Source organism: Pleurodeles waltl, chromosome 5 (assembly GCF_031143425.1).
Source record: "Pleurodeles waltl isolate 20211129_DDA chromosome 5, aPleWal1.hap1.20221129, whole genome shotgun sequence".
In the NCBI taxonomy this organism is placed as follows: domain Eukaryota; kingdom Metazoa; phylum Chordata; class Amphibia; order Caudata; family Salamandridae; genus Pleurodeles; species Pleurodeles waltl.
In genome coordinates this window covers 435,039,290-435,059,731 of record NC_090444.1, presented here as the reverse complement: position 1 = coordinate 435,059,731, position 20,442 = coordinate 435,039,290, and the positions used below count along the sequence as shown (strand labels likewise).

General features: G+C 42.0%; 1 protein-coding gene across 6 annotated transcripts in view; it reads right to left on the bottom strand.

Moving 5' to 3' along the window:
• The window catches only part of EHBP1 (EH domain binding protein 1), a 1,526,717-nt gene that overhangs the window by 989,638 nt on the left and 516,637 nt on the right, over positions 1-20,442 (bottom strand). For all 6 annotated transcript variants that reach the window (XM_069234213.1, XM_069234209.1, XM_069234211.1 and 3 more), the window contains one exon: positions 10,094-10,352. In XM_069234213.1, coding sequence (XP_069090314.1) covers positions 10,094-10,352 — 259 coding nt within the window. The remainder of the gene's footprint in view (positions 1-10,093; positions 10,353-20,442) is intronic.

The window sequence follows — 20,442 nt, the reverse complement described above, 5'->3', positions numbered from 1 at the left end:
TGTTATATTCACACTAACATTCTAAAGGATGTTGCTTTGTACTCTCTCTTTTTTTTTGGATGTATGTCTACTGATATTGTGTTATGGTGAATGCTGCAGTGCCATAATATTTTACTTTATAAAGGTACATTATGTATATTTTGTTATATATTGGACATTGTGTGCAGGTGGGTCACCTTTCTACTTTGGCCTCTTGTTATTCCTATTTTTCAATTGATTTAACAGTTTGGGGGCTTACCATTGTGATCTTAATGGGGTCTTGCCCTATTTTATGTTTATCTGTTGGGATACCAATTGTTTCCCTTTCAATTATTCATGTTTCATTCTTTCTCTTACTGCTGCAGTTGAACTTTTCTGTTACTTGATTTCCCGTTTTTCTCATAGCTTTTGAGAGCTATTTATTGTCCATAAAAAAGCAAAGCAAAGTGATGTATAATCAGACAGCATGCCTAAGGGGATGCCAATCTCAATTAAAAGACAGTGTATATCATCTAATGTAGCTAAACTGATGTGACACCTTTCTCTGTTACAAGAGACAAACGTGTCCGGTTCAGACATTTACAAAAGAAGGAAGAGAGATATACCATTAACCAGCTGCTAATAATAAATATGGTGCAGTAACTTTGCCACAAATCCTTAGATCTGGAAGTTGTTATCCAAGAAAAGGACATAATTATTGACTGGCATCAAACCGTATGGAATTTCAATGGGAATTGCCTAAACAATGCAGACATTTACTATTTTGCTCTATAGGCTCTAAGTATTTTTTTATTCCCACCCCTTTGATACTCTTTCAAGTAGTATGTTCTTCTCAGTTGCACACTCCAGAGAAAGGTTGTTGTGTCATCTTCACCAAGTCAGCAATTTAGCCATTTTTAGGTTGAGTCTAGACAGATCTTGAGCAGTCGCTTAGCGACCTGTTGTTGATAGTTTGTGGGCTTGCATACTGCCCATCTTTTTTAAATTGGCTGTTTTAATTTTTGTTCTTTTATTTCTGCTTCCCATTTGACAAGCCTTTCCCTGTTTTCACTCCTCCCCGAGCACAGCAACCAAGTACTCGATAAATACGCTGTTCATTGTTACAATGTGTTTATTGGAGCTATTTTTATCTTAGCCCGGGAGCGCTCGGACTAGGAGGTATGTGAGGCGAGGGGGTGCCGTGCACAGCACCGCTTACGAGCAGCCAGCTGGGCTGACAACATAGCCAAAGGCGCACTTTAAGTCTTTCTCTCTATAATATATTTCCCAGGGGTATTTTCTTCACATTTTAAGTTATTTTTTTTTAATCAGACTAGAAGGGGTCTTTTCTCCAGCAGCCTACGTGCGAGGGAGGGGAGAGAAGAGCGCTGCAATGAAACAACTCCACTGCTTTAGAAGGGGGAGGGTGGAGCGAGAACAGAAGCACCCCGTTGGAAATTTGTCTTGTGCTTTTTTTCTCAAATGTTGTTGCTTCAGATGTCTGTTATGTTTCCCTGGGATATTTTCTTTACATCTGAAACAACAACATTTAAGAAACAAAAAGCACGAGTGTTGTAGTTTCATTGCAGCGCTCTTCGCTCCCCTCCCCCACACTTAGGCTCCTGGAGAAAAAGAAACCTTCCAGCCTGATTAGAAAAAACAGCCTTGTTTCATCTGAAAATGCAGCTGCTGTTTTGGGCCTACTTTTTTCTTAGTACTGGGGCGCTCAGAGCAGGTGGCATGCGAGGCGAGGGGGCGTCGTGCACAGCACTGCTTCCGAGCAGGCAGCCTGGCTGCCAACATGGCCAAAGGTGCACTTTCAGTCTTTCTCTCTGTTATATTTCCCTGGGATATTTCTTTACATCTGAAGCAACAACACTTATGAAACAAAAAGCGTGAGTGAAGTTATTTCATTGTAGCGCTCTTTGCTCCCCTCCCCCGCACATAGGCTTCTGGAGAAAGGAAATCTTCGAGCAGGTGGCCATTAACCCAGTAAAACACAGCCTAGGGGGCACTCAGAGCAGCTGATATGTGAGGTGACTAAAACACACAGGTAAAAGACATTGTCATTTACCAGCCAATAGCTCTAAGTCTCGCAAATGTCAGACCTATTATACTGCAAATACTTGTTCTACCTACCAACTGGGCAAATCGTATAAAAGCATGACAGTGGTGCAGCTTAACTGTTTGTGCAATTCTCAGCTGAAACATTTGCTTTAAGCTCTACAAATGAACTATTTTTAACCATTTAAATTGATTAAATCTTTGCTAAGTTTACCCGTTTCACCCACAGGAGTGGTGATCTGAGCCCATAGGGAATCAATTGTTTATTTGATTACTTTAACATAGACTAAATTAAAATTATTATTTCTGTTCGTGTTGAAATTATATTATATCGCCTAGATAGGGCGGAATGCAGTAAACAATGAAGCAACAGAGCTCTAATGTTACGAAGATTGGAATCAAAATGTATCATTAATTTAAACCAGGGCTTAACAGTGATGAGGAATTGGCTGTACAGATGGGCTATTGGATGTGCAATTCATTTTGAAGTAGTAAACATTATTAAGGAAGGGATGAAAATAAGAATGTTAACCACATTGGCCTGTCCATAAGAGCAGCAGTGATGAGGATGAGTATATGTATGCGATCACACACTGATTTTCCATGAGGTGAATGAATTTCAGTGAACAGACCGCTGTTAAGGAGGAAACTGATACAATAAATACATATAGAAACAGATCACTGTTTTATAGGGAGTTATCCTGCACAGTGAATATCTGTTTCAGTATTTAGTAAAGGATGGGGTTACTCAGATATTATAAACTTAATTATATTTCACGGAATGGAATATCAAGTTATGTTTAAAAATATATACATATATATATATATATATATATATATATATATATATACACACACACACGCACATATATAGTAACAGAAAAAAACAAAGGTTACAGGAACGTTATAGTTAGGCTCACATTTCACTCGTACAAAATCAGTGAAATTCAGCAGCTATAGTTACCTGAGCTAACTATAACGTACGTCCCCGCAATGCGCTGCTTATGTCCTCACATATTACTTCACTCATGATATGGCCAGTGACATCATCCAGTGAGTGTGAGTGTTTTCTAGAAGTTGATGAGTGTTGAGCATATATATCAAGGTACTACAAAAAATAAAATAGCATACTTTCAGTACTACTAATGAGTGATACTATTTCTAAAATATATTATGTGAGTGGCTGTGTAACTGTATGCATCCGTGTGTGAATGGGGGTCTGAGTGTCTGTATGGGTATGTGAGTGCCTGTAAGGGTGAATAAGTAGGTATGTGAGTAGATGTGGGGGTGAGTGAGTGGCTGTGTGAGTGACTATACTGGTGAGTGAGTGGCTGTGTGAGTAGCTGTACGGGGTGAGTGGTTGTGTAAGTGGCTGTATATGTGAGTGAGTGGCTGTTTGGTGAAGTGAGTTGGTGGGTGAGCTGCTGTATTGTATAGTAAGTATTTGTGTGAATGGATGTATGCGTGAGTAGGCAGATGTGTGAGTGCTTGTATGGATATGTGAATGGGTATGTAAGTGGTTGTGGGGTGAATGAATGTGAGTGCTTTTATGGGTGAGTGAGTGGCTGTGTTGACAGGCTGTATGGGTGAGTGAGTGGCTGTGTTGACAGGCTGTATGGGTGAGTGAGTGGCTGTGTTGACAGGTTGTATGGGTGAGTAAGTGGGTGGGTGTGTAAGTGGGTGGGTGTGTAAGTGGCTGTATAGGTGTGCAAGTGGGTGTGTAAGTAGCTGTATGGGTGAGTGTGTGGCTTTGTGGCTGTATGGGTAAGTGGCTGGTTGTACGAGTAGCTGTATGGGTGAGTAAGTGGTTGTGTTGGTGCCTTTATGAGTGAGTGGATGTGTGAGTGGCTCTATAGAGGAGTGAGTGGTTGTGTGAGTACTTGTATTGGTCTGTGAATGGATATGAAAGTGGTTGGGTGGGTCTGTGAGTGGGTGTATGAGGTTGTATAGGAGTGTGAGTGGGTATGTGAGAGCTTCTGTGGATGATGTCATCTAGAGGTAACTACAACTGCTCAATTTCACTGGTTTTGTACAGTGAAATATGAGCCTAACTATAACGTTCCTGTAATCTTTGGCTTCTTCTGTGATTTTCTAAGGTTTTTAAACAATTCTATTTCCTTACTATAACACCCCTGCAAACTTAGTTGTGTCAGTAAATTTCTAAGGTTTTTTTTATTGATGTGTCCCAACTATAACATCCCTGTAACCTTTGTTTTTTAAATGAATCTCTAAGTTTTGTTTCATTTGATTTCCTAACTGTAACCACTAAGTGAGTGTGTGAGTGACTGCATAAGTGTCTCAGTAGGTCTCTGAGTGGCTGTGAGAGTGTCTGAGTGGGTTTTTAAGTGGGTGTCTGACTGGGTCTGTGAGTGGGTGCGTGAGCCTCAGTGGATCTGTGAGTGGGTGCATGAATGTCTAAGAGGGCCTGTGAGTGCGTCAGACTATGAGCGGGTCTGTGAGTGGGTGTGTGAGTCTCTGAATAGGCCTGTGAGTGGGTGCTCGAGTCTGAGTGGGTCTGTGAGTGGGTGTGTGAGTCTCTGAGTGGGGTTGTGAGTGTGTGAGATTCTGAGTGGGTCTGTGAGTGGGTGCATGACTGTCTGAGTAGGTCTCTGAGTGGGTACATGAGTCTCTGAGTGGGTCTGTGAGTGGGTGCGTGAGCCCGAGTGGGTGCATGAATGTCTGAGAGAGTCTCTGAGTATGTGAATGTCTGAGTGGGTCTATGCGTGGATGCATGAGTGCCTGAGTGGGCCTGTGAGTGAGTACATGCATCTCTGAGTGCCTGTCTGGGTGGGTCAGTAGCTGCATGAGTGACTCGCCACCAATGAACCACACCTGCCCGTTTATTCAACAAGAGTCCACAGTTTTGTTCAAAATGCCTACCCAACTGAAGAACTTTCTAACCGTTAGTTAGTGCTACCTAGTTGGGGAAATCTCCTGTGTGTAGTCTACATTACAGCTGCGTAATGGACCATGAGGAAATGTGTGTGCATCTTTCTCCAGAATTCTCTGATAACAAGAATCATCCTATACAGAGGCCAACAAGACTACAAAGGGGTAAATCTCCACTAAACCACCCGGGTCCTTTCTCTTATCTATATGACGTAATTGCTTCCTTGTTTTGGGGAGGTGTCTCATATTCCTTGGCATCAAGTATGTGCCACCAAAATCAGTGTGGGAAACGCACTGGGGAGCCTCTTGGTAAGCTGTACATCATCCTGGCAAAAGGCAGTAAGACATATGCATACTACTAAGGTGGGCAGGGAAGCCTACCCAATTATTAGAACGGAAGGGGAGGGCTGCGAGGCCCACCTCCCCAGGCCGATTTCGGCCCCGGGCCTTCATACCCCCAGGCCCACCTCAATTCAATGGGGTAGGAGGGCCACACAGCAACCCTCTCCGGGACGATTTTGGCCCTGGGCACCGCATCCCCTGAGGCCTGGCCATGTGCTATTGGACCATGGTGGGAGCCTCAAGGCTCCTGCAATCCCAGTTGGCTCCCCACCTCATGCAAGAGGCAGCACTGCTATTGCACACAAGGAGCTGCTAAACACGAAGCTCCCTGTGTGCAACAGCAATAGTTTCATTTCTTTCCCTGCCCGCATGTCTGCAGGCAAGGAAAGGAGCTGGAGCACTTTGACAGCTCCCACCTGTTGGAACTGGAGTGTTTTCTTTTTTTGCTGTCAAAGCTCCCGCCAAGTAAAAGCAAACAGTTATGTCCTGCGGATAGGCACCCTGGGACACAACAGGAGCCGGCCCCAAGGGTGGCAGTCCCCAGGGCCATGTAGGCTCCAGGAAGTGACCCCTCCTATTTGCATGGGCCGCCCCAGGAGGGTGGTGGCTGGGGCAGAGAACGACCCGGAAGGTGAGCCACGCGACCGCCTCCTTTAAAAAAAAAAAAGAAAGCCCCAGGGAGGTGGTGGGCCCTGGAGCATAGGGGGTCTGCGCAACCCCCTGCTCCATTTAACTTAACTCTGGTGAGGGGGTGGTCTCTAGGACTTAGGGGTCCATGTGGCCCAACCCATATCATTTTCAATGTGTAGCCCTGAAGAAGTGGTGGTCCCCGAAGTGCCATGCAGCCCTCCGCTTACTACTAAAATAATTTTTGAGGCGGTGGCGGCCCCTCAGGCATTTTTAACCCCATGGTGGGGGGGGGGGGGGTGCTCCCTGGCCCACCCACGATCTAGAATTTAAAAAAATGTGGTAGCCAGTGCTTGTTTTATTTTTACATTTTTGCTGTGAATTAGTGAATTTTTCGAATTTGCTGCAATATATATATATATTTTTTTTTAAACAAGGGCTTTTTTTAAGACCAAAGCTTGGGAAAGGGGGGAAGTATTCCTACCCTACCCCCTTTTATTTTTTTTTATTTTTATGTTGGACTCGGCTCACATGATGGCTGCCAACACTTCCTGGATGAAGTGCTGGCAGCCAATGAGAGCACTGCATTCTCCTGCATAAGCTTGTTATCGTTAGAGAAGACGTCACGGAGGAACGGCGGCCCTACATATACAAGTTTGGATTTCCTGTAAAATAACTACTGACGAGATTTACATCAAATATCAAAACGCACAATCTGCGAAACACAATCTAGCTTTCTGCCATATTTGGTGTAATTCCGTCCAGCGGTTCGGGTTGTAGTTGTGTTCACAAATCCTACGGGAATTAACATGGAAAAAAACACTTTTTTCTTTCTACTCCCCCCACACTTTTCTCGGCCCTCGCTTCACGGATCACCCCAAAACTTTCCATGCGCAACAACAATTATCGTCACACTTTTTGGGGGAAAATGTCATGATGATCCGTCAAACGGTGCCACATATATAGGCAAGTCAAAAAACGCTTTTGCTGTGGGCGAGCCGATCCCATAGAGAAATGTGTATGCCAAGGATTAGCAGTGCACTCCATCAAGGGAAAAATAAATCTTGTTTTTATTTCAGGACTGGAAACAAAAAGAACAACACGTTTTGACCGTATGGTCTTTTTCGAGTTCAAACATCCTGTTACTATTGCGGATCCTATTTATAGTAACACACTAATTACTATTACAATGCATTAGGGAATTGTAGTTCTAAAATAAATAAATCTAACGCTTTGTTCTTTTTGTTTCCAGTCCTGAAATAAAAACAAGATTTATTTTTCCCTTGATGGAGTGCACTGCTAATCCTTGGCGTATATATATATATATATATATATATATATATATCTATATATACACACACATATATGTATATACATACATACATACATACTACTCGCAATAGCCAGTAGGTAGTTATAGTTAGGACCAACTTTTACCATAGATGAAGTGTTTTTTTGTTCTTCCTAATAACTTTGGTGTCGTTTGACAAAGCTTTACAAAAATTTTCAAAACAAATTGCCTTACTTTGCCTTCTTCTGCATGGAAAGTTAAGGGGCGATCAGTCAAGCGGGCGCAGAGAAAAAGAGGGGAGGGGGCTCCAAAAATGTTTTTTTCCCAATGTAACTTCTATGGGGATTTAGCATTTTTTTAACACTAAAGTCTGAACCACTGAACAGATTTACCCCAAATTTGGCAGAACTGTAGATTTTGGTCTGGAGGGAGCCAATTTTGTAATATTGTGCAAATCTGTTCAGTAGTTTGGGAGTTATTAAAGAAATAAAAATATAGATATCTAGGGACACGGACGCTTTGTGGATCCACTCATGGGGGATCCGCAGAACTTGGTAAAAAGCAAGTCTCTGATTTGCTGGCCACAACCTGACAGGAAAGTTGCAGCTGCCATTTTCTTTCTCACTTGGGCCAGGGGAGGCAAAGAAAAGCGGAAAAACACATAACAAGTCAGGATACAGGTATCCTGACCCCATAGGACACATGGAGGGGTCCAAAGCAGACTTAAAAAAGAAATACACTGATTCGCAAACAAAACCCAAAGGTCATGCGCAGAGTGGGGTTCGTACCTGCGGAGAGGTTGGCCAAAGGCTGTGTGCAGCGGTAGTTGTATTAACATACGGTAATTATATATTACTTTACGTAAAAAATAAATCACAGAAAAAAACAAAGGTTACAGGGATGTTATAGTTAGGTTGACGTTTTACCCACATAAAAAAGTATCTTTAGGTCACAAGTTCTAGTTTCTTAGCATAACTATAAGTATAACTATAATTGCTGAATTTCCATGGGTTTGTGTGGGTAAAATATCAACCTAACTATAACGTCACACACACATTTATTTATTTTCAGGCACTGGAATGCACAGTGTTGCTGGTTTAAAGTGAAACAACGTATCACTAAGGGAATTGTATGTGGCAGGAGAACTCATGTGTATGTAACAAACCATGGGAGGAAGGCTTCAAAGAAACACAGTAGATTGACCTGCTTGTGTTTTGCTATCCAGACGAAGTTGCTTGATACTCATTTTGCATACAGACCACAACTCCCAAGAAAAAGGCCTGTTCGAGAAACCTTATAATGCGGTGTGTCCCTGTATGATTTTAGTCTAATCACAGTTGTTATGGGGAGCAGAAGTTTAGTCTGACCAGAAAATGGTCATCTTAACTTACGGATGAAAGAGATGGAAAAGAAGAATTGAAAACATCTTGGGCTTTTGCCTTGTCATTACAATAAAAATGCTGGCATTTGCTACTTATGATATATTTAGCTGATGAGCCATCTATAACTGCCAAGTAGCACAAGGTGATGCAGTCCTGTCTTTTTGTCCAGCTGCTGTGTTAGGAATGCATGTCTGCTTGTGTATTTTCCCGATATGAGAATGTGTGAAAAAGGAATGTATCTTTTGTAGGAGTGTATTAAATATGTTCATTTGGAATGTGTGTTGTGCAGTACTGTGGGTTTGGAATGTGGGTGTGTGAGGAATGAGTGCCATTCATATTTAGTGAATCCCAATTGGAAAACAGTATGTAGCTAGTGGTTATTCTCAAACGGACAGCCACCCAGGCCTAGTAACCACCGCTCTAGTTGCACCAAAAGCATCAAGCTTCATGTATTTCCTATCTTTTGGAATCATTCTCTGGATTCTTCACCACAGTGAAGGCTTTTACAAAAGACCTGCAGACCAGCACAACTAATACAGCAGACTATTTTCAGTATTTCATGAGCATAGATATAGGGAAATTAAGTTTTAAGTGAATGAAGAATGGTAAGACATCTAGCTGCTGTGGAGAGGTTCTCACATAGAGACAACAGACTATAGAAGATCACTATATCACACATGTGCACCCAATTATCTGCCCTATTCTATTGCTCTCTAGCACTATTTGCTGCAGCAGAAGCAAGGATAGAGCGCAGATAGTTAGGAAGTGGTCAGAAGGTAGGAGAGCATGCAAGCAATTACAGAGGACACAAAAACACACCAGGGCTGGGTTCTCAGGTAGCAACTGTTGATTACCTAAGGCATGTCTCAATCAAACCATGGCAATAAGTGATGAATGGAAATGCTTGCAATAATCATACCCACTAGCACGTGTTTTGTACACATTCAGTTCCAATGACTCTTGTTAACATTGTCAGCAAAGACAGCAAGACAATATATGCAAATCATTCTTATGCGAACCACAAAATGGACAGTTTTGAAAGAAGAATTATTTGCCAAAGTGTTTAAGGTCATCATCTAACATGTAGAAAATATATCCATTGAGAGCGCCTTACCACTTAAGAAGCCCTAGGAATTAACCAGACTTTTAGAGAAAACTGTAATTTGGGAAACAATATCTATCACTTTTCCAGTTTGGATGCATATGTCTAACATTGTTTGAAAATTATGGATTAATGTACATAGCTGGGACCTAAATAATGGGAATGAAGGGAATCTGCCATTTCAAGAGCTCCCAGTCATGCAACTGAATCAACTACCAAGATACAAGTCGAAAGGTTCTCTAACTATGTGATAACATGTTCAGACATCCGGCCTTCCACTGTGCCTAAGCATGACACCACTTACAGGCGCTGCACATCCATTGAGACTAGGTGTACACCCCGCCATCACCCGAGACTCGCAAACCCCCATAATTGTTTCATTAAATTTTATATTTCAACGTGCCAATTTTCTAATTCAACTTTAGTAAACATACTTACGCATCTAATTCGTCATCCACCGTCCTGGATATATTAGCATAAAGGTACTTGCTCATATCCACAGGCCGAGCATTTTTCCTTTTTTCAGGCTGGGGAAGAGAGTCTTTTATTGTGTCAAATGTCGATTCAATCTCAGTATCTGGTTCGTCGAATGGGTTCAAATAAGGTTCACCTTCTGGCTCATTAAAGGGATTGTAATCATCAGCATCATAAAATGGCTCTTCCCGTTTTGAAAATGAAGCTTGATCAATGTGATGTTCTAGAAAAGATAACAATGTACATTTTATGACTTTAAAACAAAATATATTTGATAATTTGGCAATCACTTGCATAACAAAATAGACATGAAGAGATAGAAATTCATGTTCAAAGCTGGTCTGAAAGCACACTAGAGGAAGTACCAAATGTACATAACCCTTAAATATGCTCTCCGCCCCAGTGCTCGAAGGTAGTGCCAGAACTGCCAATGTGCACGGTTCAAGCCTAAAATTACGTTTTAAATAGGAATAGGTGAGGTCCACATGCTTGGAATCATGCGTACGCACTACCAAGTGCAGAACACTTAAGGAGTAAAAACAAAACATAAAAATTGTGCTTTACAATTAATCAAAACTTTTAATAAAGTCACTGGTTTATAGAGCTCTGGGAGGTAATATACATTCACTGTTTGTGATATTGTAATATTGCAGCCTACAATCATACACAGAAACAGAGGGCATCAAGAGCAAATTATCAGTGCATTACGGTGCAACACGTCATAATATTTATATATAGGGTGTGGTGAATTACTCCAGTAGCAGTCTAGTGGTTACTCACACCAATTTCACATTTGACTGCATTGATGTCTCAGTCCAGCAACTTCACAAATGGCTTGAATTCTAACCAAATGTCTCTTGGTGAATGCAAAATAGAAGGTTGGAGGGTAGTCTGGAAACATCGACTACATTGCTAATAATATGAATTTTTTAGTTCCGCCTACACTGTGTTTGTGAAATCTCTTGCGCAGAAAAAAATATCTTAAAAGGGACTTAGAGCCCGCCCATTCTTTACCTTCACTTACCATCGATTGGCTTCCACACCACTCTAATTTTCTTGCTTCCTATTGGTTGGCGGCTCCTCCTCGCCCTCGGCTTCCTACTGCCATGGAGCATTGACCAAGTACTGCTTCTTATGGCCAGAGTCATTCCACTGGCCATATGGTCCTTCAAGTACTCTTTTTTACATCTCGTGGCAGCCCCCTCCTCACTGTCATTCTTTCTAAGCCATCCATCCTGCCGCCAAACGCTACCCACTGTTTCCCACCCTTTCGTTGCTTTTATTTTTTTGCAGATTTATATAGCGCAAGCTCCAACCGAAGGAATTGGAGCACATGACAGGAGCACCAGTTACATTATACAATAAGATGACTACTCGCCACTCCAACCCCCGCACTGTTTTAGGGCATACTGCACAGCAGCATGGGCTGCTGTGCAATGTCTTAAAGTAAATACAAACAACGCACTATGGCACGGCCAACGTTGACTGTATCATGAACTTTGTCTTTATTTACTTTAAACCACATTGCAAAGCAGCAGCACTGCTGTGCAACATATTAAAAAACTTTCACAAAGTCAGATACAGGTATTTGGCTTTGTTAATCTTTTTTAGTTGTTGTGCAACATGGCTTAGCATAAACAAAAGCAAGCTCTATGATGCAGCCTTTTAAGTTATCCTAAGTAGTAAGTGTGTTGACATCTTTGAAGTCGCATAAGACTGTATTTTGTATACCTGTCATGGATTATACGTAACTGATGTGAGATTTTTCATGTGCTAAAAGTGCTGAGACATTCAGCACATGCATCCTCCATAAAATAGTATAGCATGAATTCTGACGACTAAATGGTAAACACTTAACCTGGCATGCAGGCGATTAGGAACACTATGTGGAATAAAAACGCAAATACTTTATTTTGCAGTGTTATATAGTGCAAAAACTGCCTAAGGGCACTGGAGCGCCTTATATGAGGACCACATTACATTACACAAGCTCATTCTATTTTTAGTTATGGGGAGATTAACTGGTTTTGCACAGAATCACAGGATGTTGACCTGATGCTAGGATTCAAACCTCCCCAGCTTCAAAGTCAGAACACGCAGCTGTTAGAGAACAGGTAAGGCAAAGCAAAGAGGTTTCGCCTTTGTAAGACCTATTTCCGTTCTTTATGTGTTTTAAAGATGTGCACAGCAGCGCTGAATGCTGTGTAATATGGCTTAAAGCGTTGGTTGCATCATAGCTCTTTGTTTTTATTGGCTTAGCATTGCTGTGCAACATCTTTAAAAAACATTGAAAACAGCAATAGGTGTTGCAGAGGCAAAACCGACTGGCGTTATCAATGCTTGTTACTTCAAGTAAAGGTGTCTAACCTACTTTTTTTTTTTTACCTCACGCAACGGTGACTGCAGGTGGTCATTCTAAGGTCTTCTAGATGAACTTCCCATCACGAAATAGCTGTCTGGAAGTGGCAGTATCCTTGTGCCTTCACTTCCTATATGAAGGCTTCCACTTTATCAATCATAAAATATGAGTTGCCCTCCTATCAATATGATTTTCTATATTATAAGCTTCCAAGAACGTTCACGCCATCAGAGTTACATGGTTGGTTAATTTAGCTTTCCATCAGCTGAATGTACACCCAATATTAAAGCACTGACTTCACTGGAGCTGCAGATTTATTTTCCATTTGAAAGTTTTGCATTTGATTCAGGCCATCAAAGCCAACAATTATGGACAGCAGCTGACCAGACATTTTATCAGGAGCGGTACACGATGCTTAGAACGGGAAAGGGGGGGTGGGGAGTGGCGGCATGTGAGAAATAACATTTTTAATAAATAAAAAAATAAAACACTTAAGTCGTTCCTCGCCGCGCTGCTCCTCTCCCGTTTTGCTGCAGGCACAGGCTCCCAGCCTGCCCTCTGGCCAATCCTGATGATGCTCAGAGCAGGGTCAGGATTAACTGGGCATTTCCAGGCAGACTGGGAGCCTGTGCAGGCTCTCTCCAGCCCGGCAACTGTGTTGCCGGGCTGTAGACAGCCTACTGGGCATGTATGTTTGGCCGGCCCGAGACGGACGGCAAAACATACATGTGCTGTGAGGGGGAGTGCTGAGCACTCCCCCTCGCTGCTCGTCACCCCCGTGGCCCAACCCTTCAAAAGAAAAGGATAATAAACAAAGTTTATTATCCTTTTCTTTCAAAGGTTTGCAGCTGCTGCTGCTGGCGGGAGGGCAACGCTACTCTACCCTAATGGAGGAGCCACCCCTGCATTTTATGTCTCTGTAAGTAAGGTGTCCACTCTGCTAAGACCATACTGTCTGGTTAATGCGCCATGCTTACTTTAGACGTTTTGTGGGGTCCAAAAAAAGTTATACAGACCGGTTGCTGCCATTTAAGTTAATTTGAGTTATACATCGACTCTTTCGTCTTCAAAAAGGCACTTTATGCCTGGATTACATATATGCCTGGATTAAACAATATACATACACAGATTTGGATGGAATTGCAAATAAAAAACACTCCCAACACATTTGATTGGAAATGTATTTGTCCTCTTTGACCTTGGCACTAGAATAATTAACATAAATTAAGGACACAGCCACAAATCCCTTTTATTAGCTGTCTCTACTGGCGTCTACACTACTGCTCATTCCAACCACTGCATGAACACAGTGATGGGTGCACTGGTACATTCCTGGCTCAGCAATACTAACTCCCTAATTCGCTGTAAAATGGCCTCTCTCAGTAGACTACAGATCTCATAGAATACAGCTGTTAGGCTGTTGCATAAATTAAGGAGAAAAAAAGGGAATATGCATCAGAGGCTAGCAAAATCACAATTCTGTGTAATTTTCAGAAAGCTAAATCAGATATTCTGCCTTCCTACAGTTTGCCACCAGTACATTAGGAGTGTACGGTCACATGCCACCATCAGCAAAGTTCATTCACTATTCAGCAGGCGACTCTGTGTCAGGCCCCAGAGATAAACACTCAATTCTAGAAGGCAAAGGAAAATAAGTGAATTATTCAATTTAGCTTCCTGGCAACTTCTCTAGCACTCCCACCATGGCAGACATTTTGTTGCACATAGAGTCAAGGTACAAGCAATTTACCACTCACTTCCTCAATTGTAGCACAGTAGGCCTGACTTCATAGCATTCCAAAATGGTTTACCTAACCATACATAAGTGTCTTCACAATATCCAATCCAACATCGCAGCTCCACATCTGCCACCAGCAAAAAGGCCCAATTATCTCAGCGAGGCATCACAATATGACATAGCCAAGAAGAACAGTGACTGTGTGAGGAAACATCCAGTAGGATCAAGCCAATTATACGGCAGTAAGACACCCCCGACAGGCGTGCACCTCCTCTTCTCCCAGCGGACCATAAGATCAACCTTTAAAACGGTCATTGTCACGGAACAAGTACAAAATTCCACAAGCAGGTCACAGTGAAGGTCTAAGGATCTCACCGCCACTGCATAAAACTAAACAAAAATCAGCCATGTCACCCCACAACGGAACCTCTAATTTGTTCATTCAGTTTTGTTCCTGGGGAAGACTTTCCAGCAACAATTCATGCCAGTCAAAGGCTCAGCAGTTTAACTTAAAGCCAAAGGGACCCAGGCTCTGTGCATCCTATTACAAGTAAATAGTGATGTCACAAATAAACTGTTATAAGAAATATGCAGACAGGTTTTTGAACAGTGATTTCAGGTTTGCATGTATTGAAGGAACCTGTCAATGTTATTCAGCTCAACAAGAATACATCAGATATGCAGTCTACGGCAGGGGTTCCCTACCTTTTGACTTCTGTGGACCCCAACTTTATCATTACTGGAACCCGGGAGCCCCCACTGAATCATTACTCGAATCCTGGGACCCCCCACTGACTCATTACTGGAAGCCGGGGACCCAGGCCTAAACATTGTTGATGATTTGAACCACAAAACAATGCACAAACAACACAGAAACAAACATTCCATCAAAAAGATACACAAATGATAACAGATTTTATTTAATTTACAAACAAATAAAATAAAATAATAAGAATAATTTTAATAGGAAGGTTGGAGCTTTTCTAAATTCGATTGAATTGACAGCCCTGAAAACATTGCATAAACGAAACACGTCAGCTGTGTTGTGGCTGTAGTGAGTGTTCAAGAAGACTTCGAGTGTATGTACAGCAGATTACAGAATTGCCAATAACTCAATATTAAGTCTCCAAAGGAATCAATTGCCAGTACTATATTGCTGGCTCTGTATTTACCTTTTCTATTCTGCACTCGTACATTCACTTATGGACACTGATTTTGCTTTTGAATAAAACAGAAAAATGTATACTTTGTATGGAAAACAGTTGGTTTATTAACAACCCGCTTTTTGACTCTAAATTGTATTGTGATCTAGACCTTCCTATGACATTGATGGGTGTGGCCCTTTACCACACTCTCCCTGCACTCGTTAGGTAGCAAGGGTGCACGCTGATGCAGCACCTCGTGGTACATGGGCTCAACAATTACACATTGGGTTTTTGCTACATAGCCTTCCACTTCTTTAGATCTGGAATTAAAATTAACCACTGCTAAGAATTGTAAAGTTTATAGAACAAATAAAAATGTGAAATATAAACGTGGTCAAAAATGTTGGGGCCTTAAACAAGCACATCCTGAGCGCTACATTCTCCGTACAAAAAATGGGGTCAAGTTCAGAACAGAGTAGGGTTTGTAGCTTACTAAAGAGTTTTGCAGCTGATCTAGAAATCAAGAAAGAGGTTTTCCATGAAAGCAGCTTCCTATAATAGGAAGCAAGGGCATGGAATTTTATAAAATATCTACTAGCCCAAGGAATTAGGTGCTTCAGAAGTCTACATGCACTGTAAAAATCCACTTGTCCCATTTGGTGCTGTGCAGTTAGGTGATACGTTACAGCAGCACTTTCGTATCAGAACTCTTGATATTAGTCTCTCTGATTATGCCAGGGGTCTCATTGGCTCAGGGTTTGAAGTCTAGCAAGGCTCTGATCACATATCTTTCTAATTACACTGGAATCTGAATTTATAAGGGCTCTAATCATCAAAAATCTTTGAATATTATTATGCTCCGCATATGCTGTGTACAACAATAGGGTCTCCTCAGTCTGGATTTCCAAACACAGCAGGGCTCTGATATGGTAGCTCTTTTGTTACGCCCGACATCTCACAGTAGCAGAGTTTGGGATACAATACTGCTTCCTTTCTCATTTTCATTTCTGAGGATATGCCTTTTAAAATAATCTGCCAAATTTACACTAGGACATTCACGCAATTTCAAAAATTAAAACCAGATGCTACTTGTGGCCTAGCGCCTAGACTGACGAATGAGGAGCACATTAATCACTGACAGTCTGACATTCTACACTTGTGCAATACTTGGACAAATCACTTCATCCTCCTTTGTCTGAGATAACTGTGAGCACAAAGTGCTATGGCAACGGCTGAAAATTTATATTTTATGGCTAGATAAACTGTTGAAGTTATTGTCAGAGTCATACTGGTATGGACTATCTACACACACAGGTTTAGGTGGAAATTGCGTTGGAAGTAGGGGGGCAGAGGCCAGAGCTAAAGCCTGTTTGTTTAGCCAACGGACAATTTACCTTTTTATTAGTATTCACAAACCCCTTACCAACCTATTCTACCCTACTTTCCTATTGGAGATTGACTCCTTATAAGGACAGAAGTAAACCTTTTTTCTATGGTGATAAGGGAGTTTCTCCATGGGGAAAAATATTTCCAAATGGAGCAAAAAACTAAACAACAGTTTTAACAAGTATATTTGGACTTGCTTTGCAGAGTTCCCAAGAAGACATATACGTGGCTACTTTTGTGACTTCTTATAGAGTGTTACCCATATTGGTTTTACAATGATTCTCCAGTAATATTTATTTTTTTAAATATTGGCATGCATCAAGCAAATTCAATTAAATCTTGCTTTAGAGAAAGGGTATTTAAAGTTTTTCTTAGAGTGCATTTTATAGTTTAGTTGGATCTGGCCCTTTTTGCAGGGTTACCCCTAACTTTTTGCCTTCCTCCTCCTATTTTTCTGACCTTCTTTTTGTTGGCTTTAGGGCTGTGGGCATTTTACCACTGCTAATCAGTGCTGAAGTGCATGTCCTCTCTCTTCTAAACATGGTATAATTGGTTTACACCTGTTTGGCATATCTGATTTACTTTTACGTCCCTTGTAAAGTGGTACACTATATACCCAGGGCCTGTAAATTAAATGCTACTAGTGAGCCTGCAGCAGAAGTAGCTACTAGTGGGCCTGCAGCAGAAGCAGACTTTCAAACCTGCCTCAGGCCTACCACAGCAGTACCTGTGTGTGTGGTTTGCTGCCACTTCGACTTGTCATTTAAAACCTCTTGCCAAGTCTTAAACTCCCTTTTTATTACAAATAGGTCACCCCTAAGATAGGTCCTAGGCAGCCTCATGGGCAGAGTGTCGTGTAAGTAAAAGGTAGGACGTGTACTCTTATGTTTTGCAAGCCCTAGTAGCCACAAACAGCATATTTCATTTTTCACTATTTGAAGTCTTCTCCCATCATATGTTAGCTTATACACTTTTAAGTGGTAATTCCTGATCAGAAAGGAGTAGGTTTGTCATGTTTGGTATGTTTTGAATGGTGGTGGTAAATCCTGCTTACTGGTGCAGTTGGAGTTTACATTACTATTTGAGAAATCACACTTTTAGAAAGTGGGCATTTCTCTGTGCTTATTACTCTGTGTGCTTTGCAGCCTGTTTCCAATCCATATCTGTCCTGGGTGACAGCTACACTTTCGGCATACTCGCTATACAGTCACAACACAGGAAGGGCTGGGTATGACAGGGGATACATCTGCATACTGATAGTCTTCATGGGCTGGGAGGTGGTTCACAAATAACATTTGTATAAGTTGTGACCTGCCCTCACACAAAGGGCTGATTACCACATACTGATCATCTGGAGCCAGGGTTGGGTTGTAAGGGACTGTTGAGCACTTCTGAGGGTTCTTTTGAAGTCACCCCCTAGACTAAAGACATTTTTGAGTAAAAGTACAGGGGCTGTGAATCCATGTTTTTAGACACTGTACAGGACTTGTAACCAGACACTGCTGGCTCTACATACTCCACATTGCCAGAGGACTAGTGTGGTGCCAGAGGGAACCGCCATTATGACTACCTGTTTTGTTGTGTTAGCCTGCTGGAGGGCTTGCCACTTTGCCAAGGACCTTCATGTGCTGGCCTGCCTGCCTGCTGCTCCCTGTGTGACTCCAAGTGTTCTCCAAGACCTTGATGGGTTGCCCCCCGACTAAACAAGTCTCAGGACTATCATAAGACTACCTATGTTTACTGTCACCAGGAGACTCTGTTGCTGGTGAGTCCAGTAACACACACCTTGACCCAGAAGGAGGTGCCACCAGCATACTTTGGAAGGAGACTGAGCGCCATGTTGTTTAAATACTAAAAATGTTGCGGCCAAGATCAGCACATAGCTCCCTATGAGAACAGCTTGTGTTGCCCTCAAGGCTGCCAGTGTGTGTGGGGCCCTCGTGTTTGCACCAGCACATGTTCAGAGCTTTAGAGGTTGAGTGCTTCTGACTTTACTCTGGCAGCGTGTGCCGGATTCCCAGCGTGTGTGGGTGCCTTGAGCTACGCAGAGTCTGCACATGCCTCAGTGTTTGAAATCCACCTCGGACTTGTCGAAGTCCAAGAGCGGCCTCAGCGCCGGGGAAGCCCTGCCTCAAACAACTGGAAAGGAATCCCTGCAAAGCAGAGGATGCCTGCTTTCACCAGCACTACCTGGCGTGGCCCACAGGGGCTCCACAACGTAAGCCCATCTCCCCATGGCCGCCAGCAATACCCGCCAGCCTTGCTCCTCTACCGAGGGGGATCCCCGACCTAGGAGCCCCCTCACACAGCTGACACCAAGGTCAGAGGTGACCTTGAAGGCATCCGGGCCAGGAAGGGCTGCAATGTGGTTTCAGCAGCTGCAACAAAACACACACTTGCGGGTAGCTGCTTTTGGCTTCCCTGTACATGGCGAACCAAGCAAGGTTTCCCCAATGATCTCTGCAGTGTGCACAACACCTCCAAGGGGACAGAGTGAGTCCTTGACTGAGGATTCCAATTAGGAACTTGCTGCATTCGGGAAAACTGCCTGAAATTACTGTAGTACATTTAGGAGGCACAGAAGTATGCCTCTGCCCTACATGGGATGCCTGATGACCATATAAAGTGTAGCAGGAGTGCAGGTGCGTTGCACCCTATACTTATGGTGATATTTTGTGATCCATATACTTATCTGGCAATATATGCACTGATGTTATGAAGTATGTCCTTTTGATACTTGTATTGTACTTGTATTGTCCAGGATAACGAGTAATATCTCAGTTTTTGCATAGAATTCACAGTATTTATGATTCATGTTGTTTTAGTCTTGTTTTATGTATAATATAGTATATATTTTTTATATAATCCTGTGTAGTGTCTTTTGTGGTGTGTTCATTGTGTTTCTGTGTGAGTGTGTTGCACAAATGCTTTACACACTGCATCTGAAGAAAAGCCTGACTGTTCTGCGTCAAGCTACAGGGGGTGAGCACAAGCTATCTTTGGTGTGTAACTTACTTGCCCTGAATAGAATGGTGGGTTCTGCCTGGCTTAAATGCACACCCTAGCCAACCAGAAACCCCATTTCTAACAGTAAAACTATAACATATTTTTCCAGTTTCAGATCTTTTTGGGGTACATTTCATCCAGAAGAAAACAAACTGCATAATAGTTCAGCACTCTGCTTTCAAAATAAAATCAGTAATCTTGTTTATGTTCTTTTATACGTCTGCATAGAATAAAGGTGAGTTTTGGGAGCTTTGAAAATAGCTACAAAATGTTACATTTTGCAAACATGTGTACACATTTAAATTGGAACCACTGCAAATTCAAGCTGAACTATTTCTCAGAGCACCCTATCAACAGCTAAAAAAGTAAAACAAAAAAATACATATATATATGTATACATATATACATATATGCATGTATATATATGTAAGTATGTGTATACATAAAATCTATTTATAGTAATCACAAGTAACTATAGCTCATGCTCTAAGGTAACTTATGCCCTCGCCCTGCACAGTTTTCTCAGCAATAATTTCACTTCAAATGTTGCAGTGATATCAATTATGCCATAGAAGATATCACAAGTGATGTAATATTTTGAGTAATTAGCAGTCTGTGGCAAAGGCGCGAGTTCTAGCTACCTTAGAGCACCTGTTATATTTACTTGAGGTAACTAACT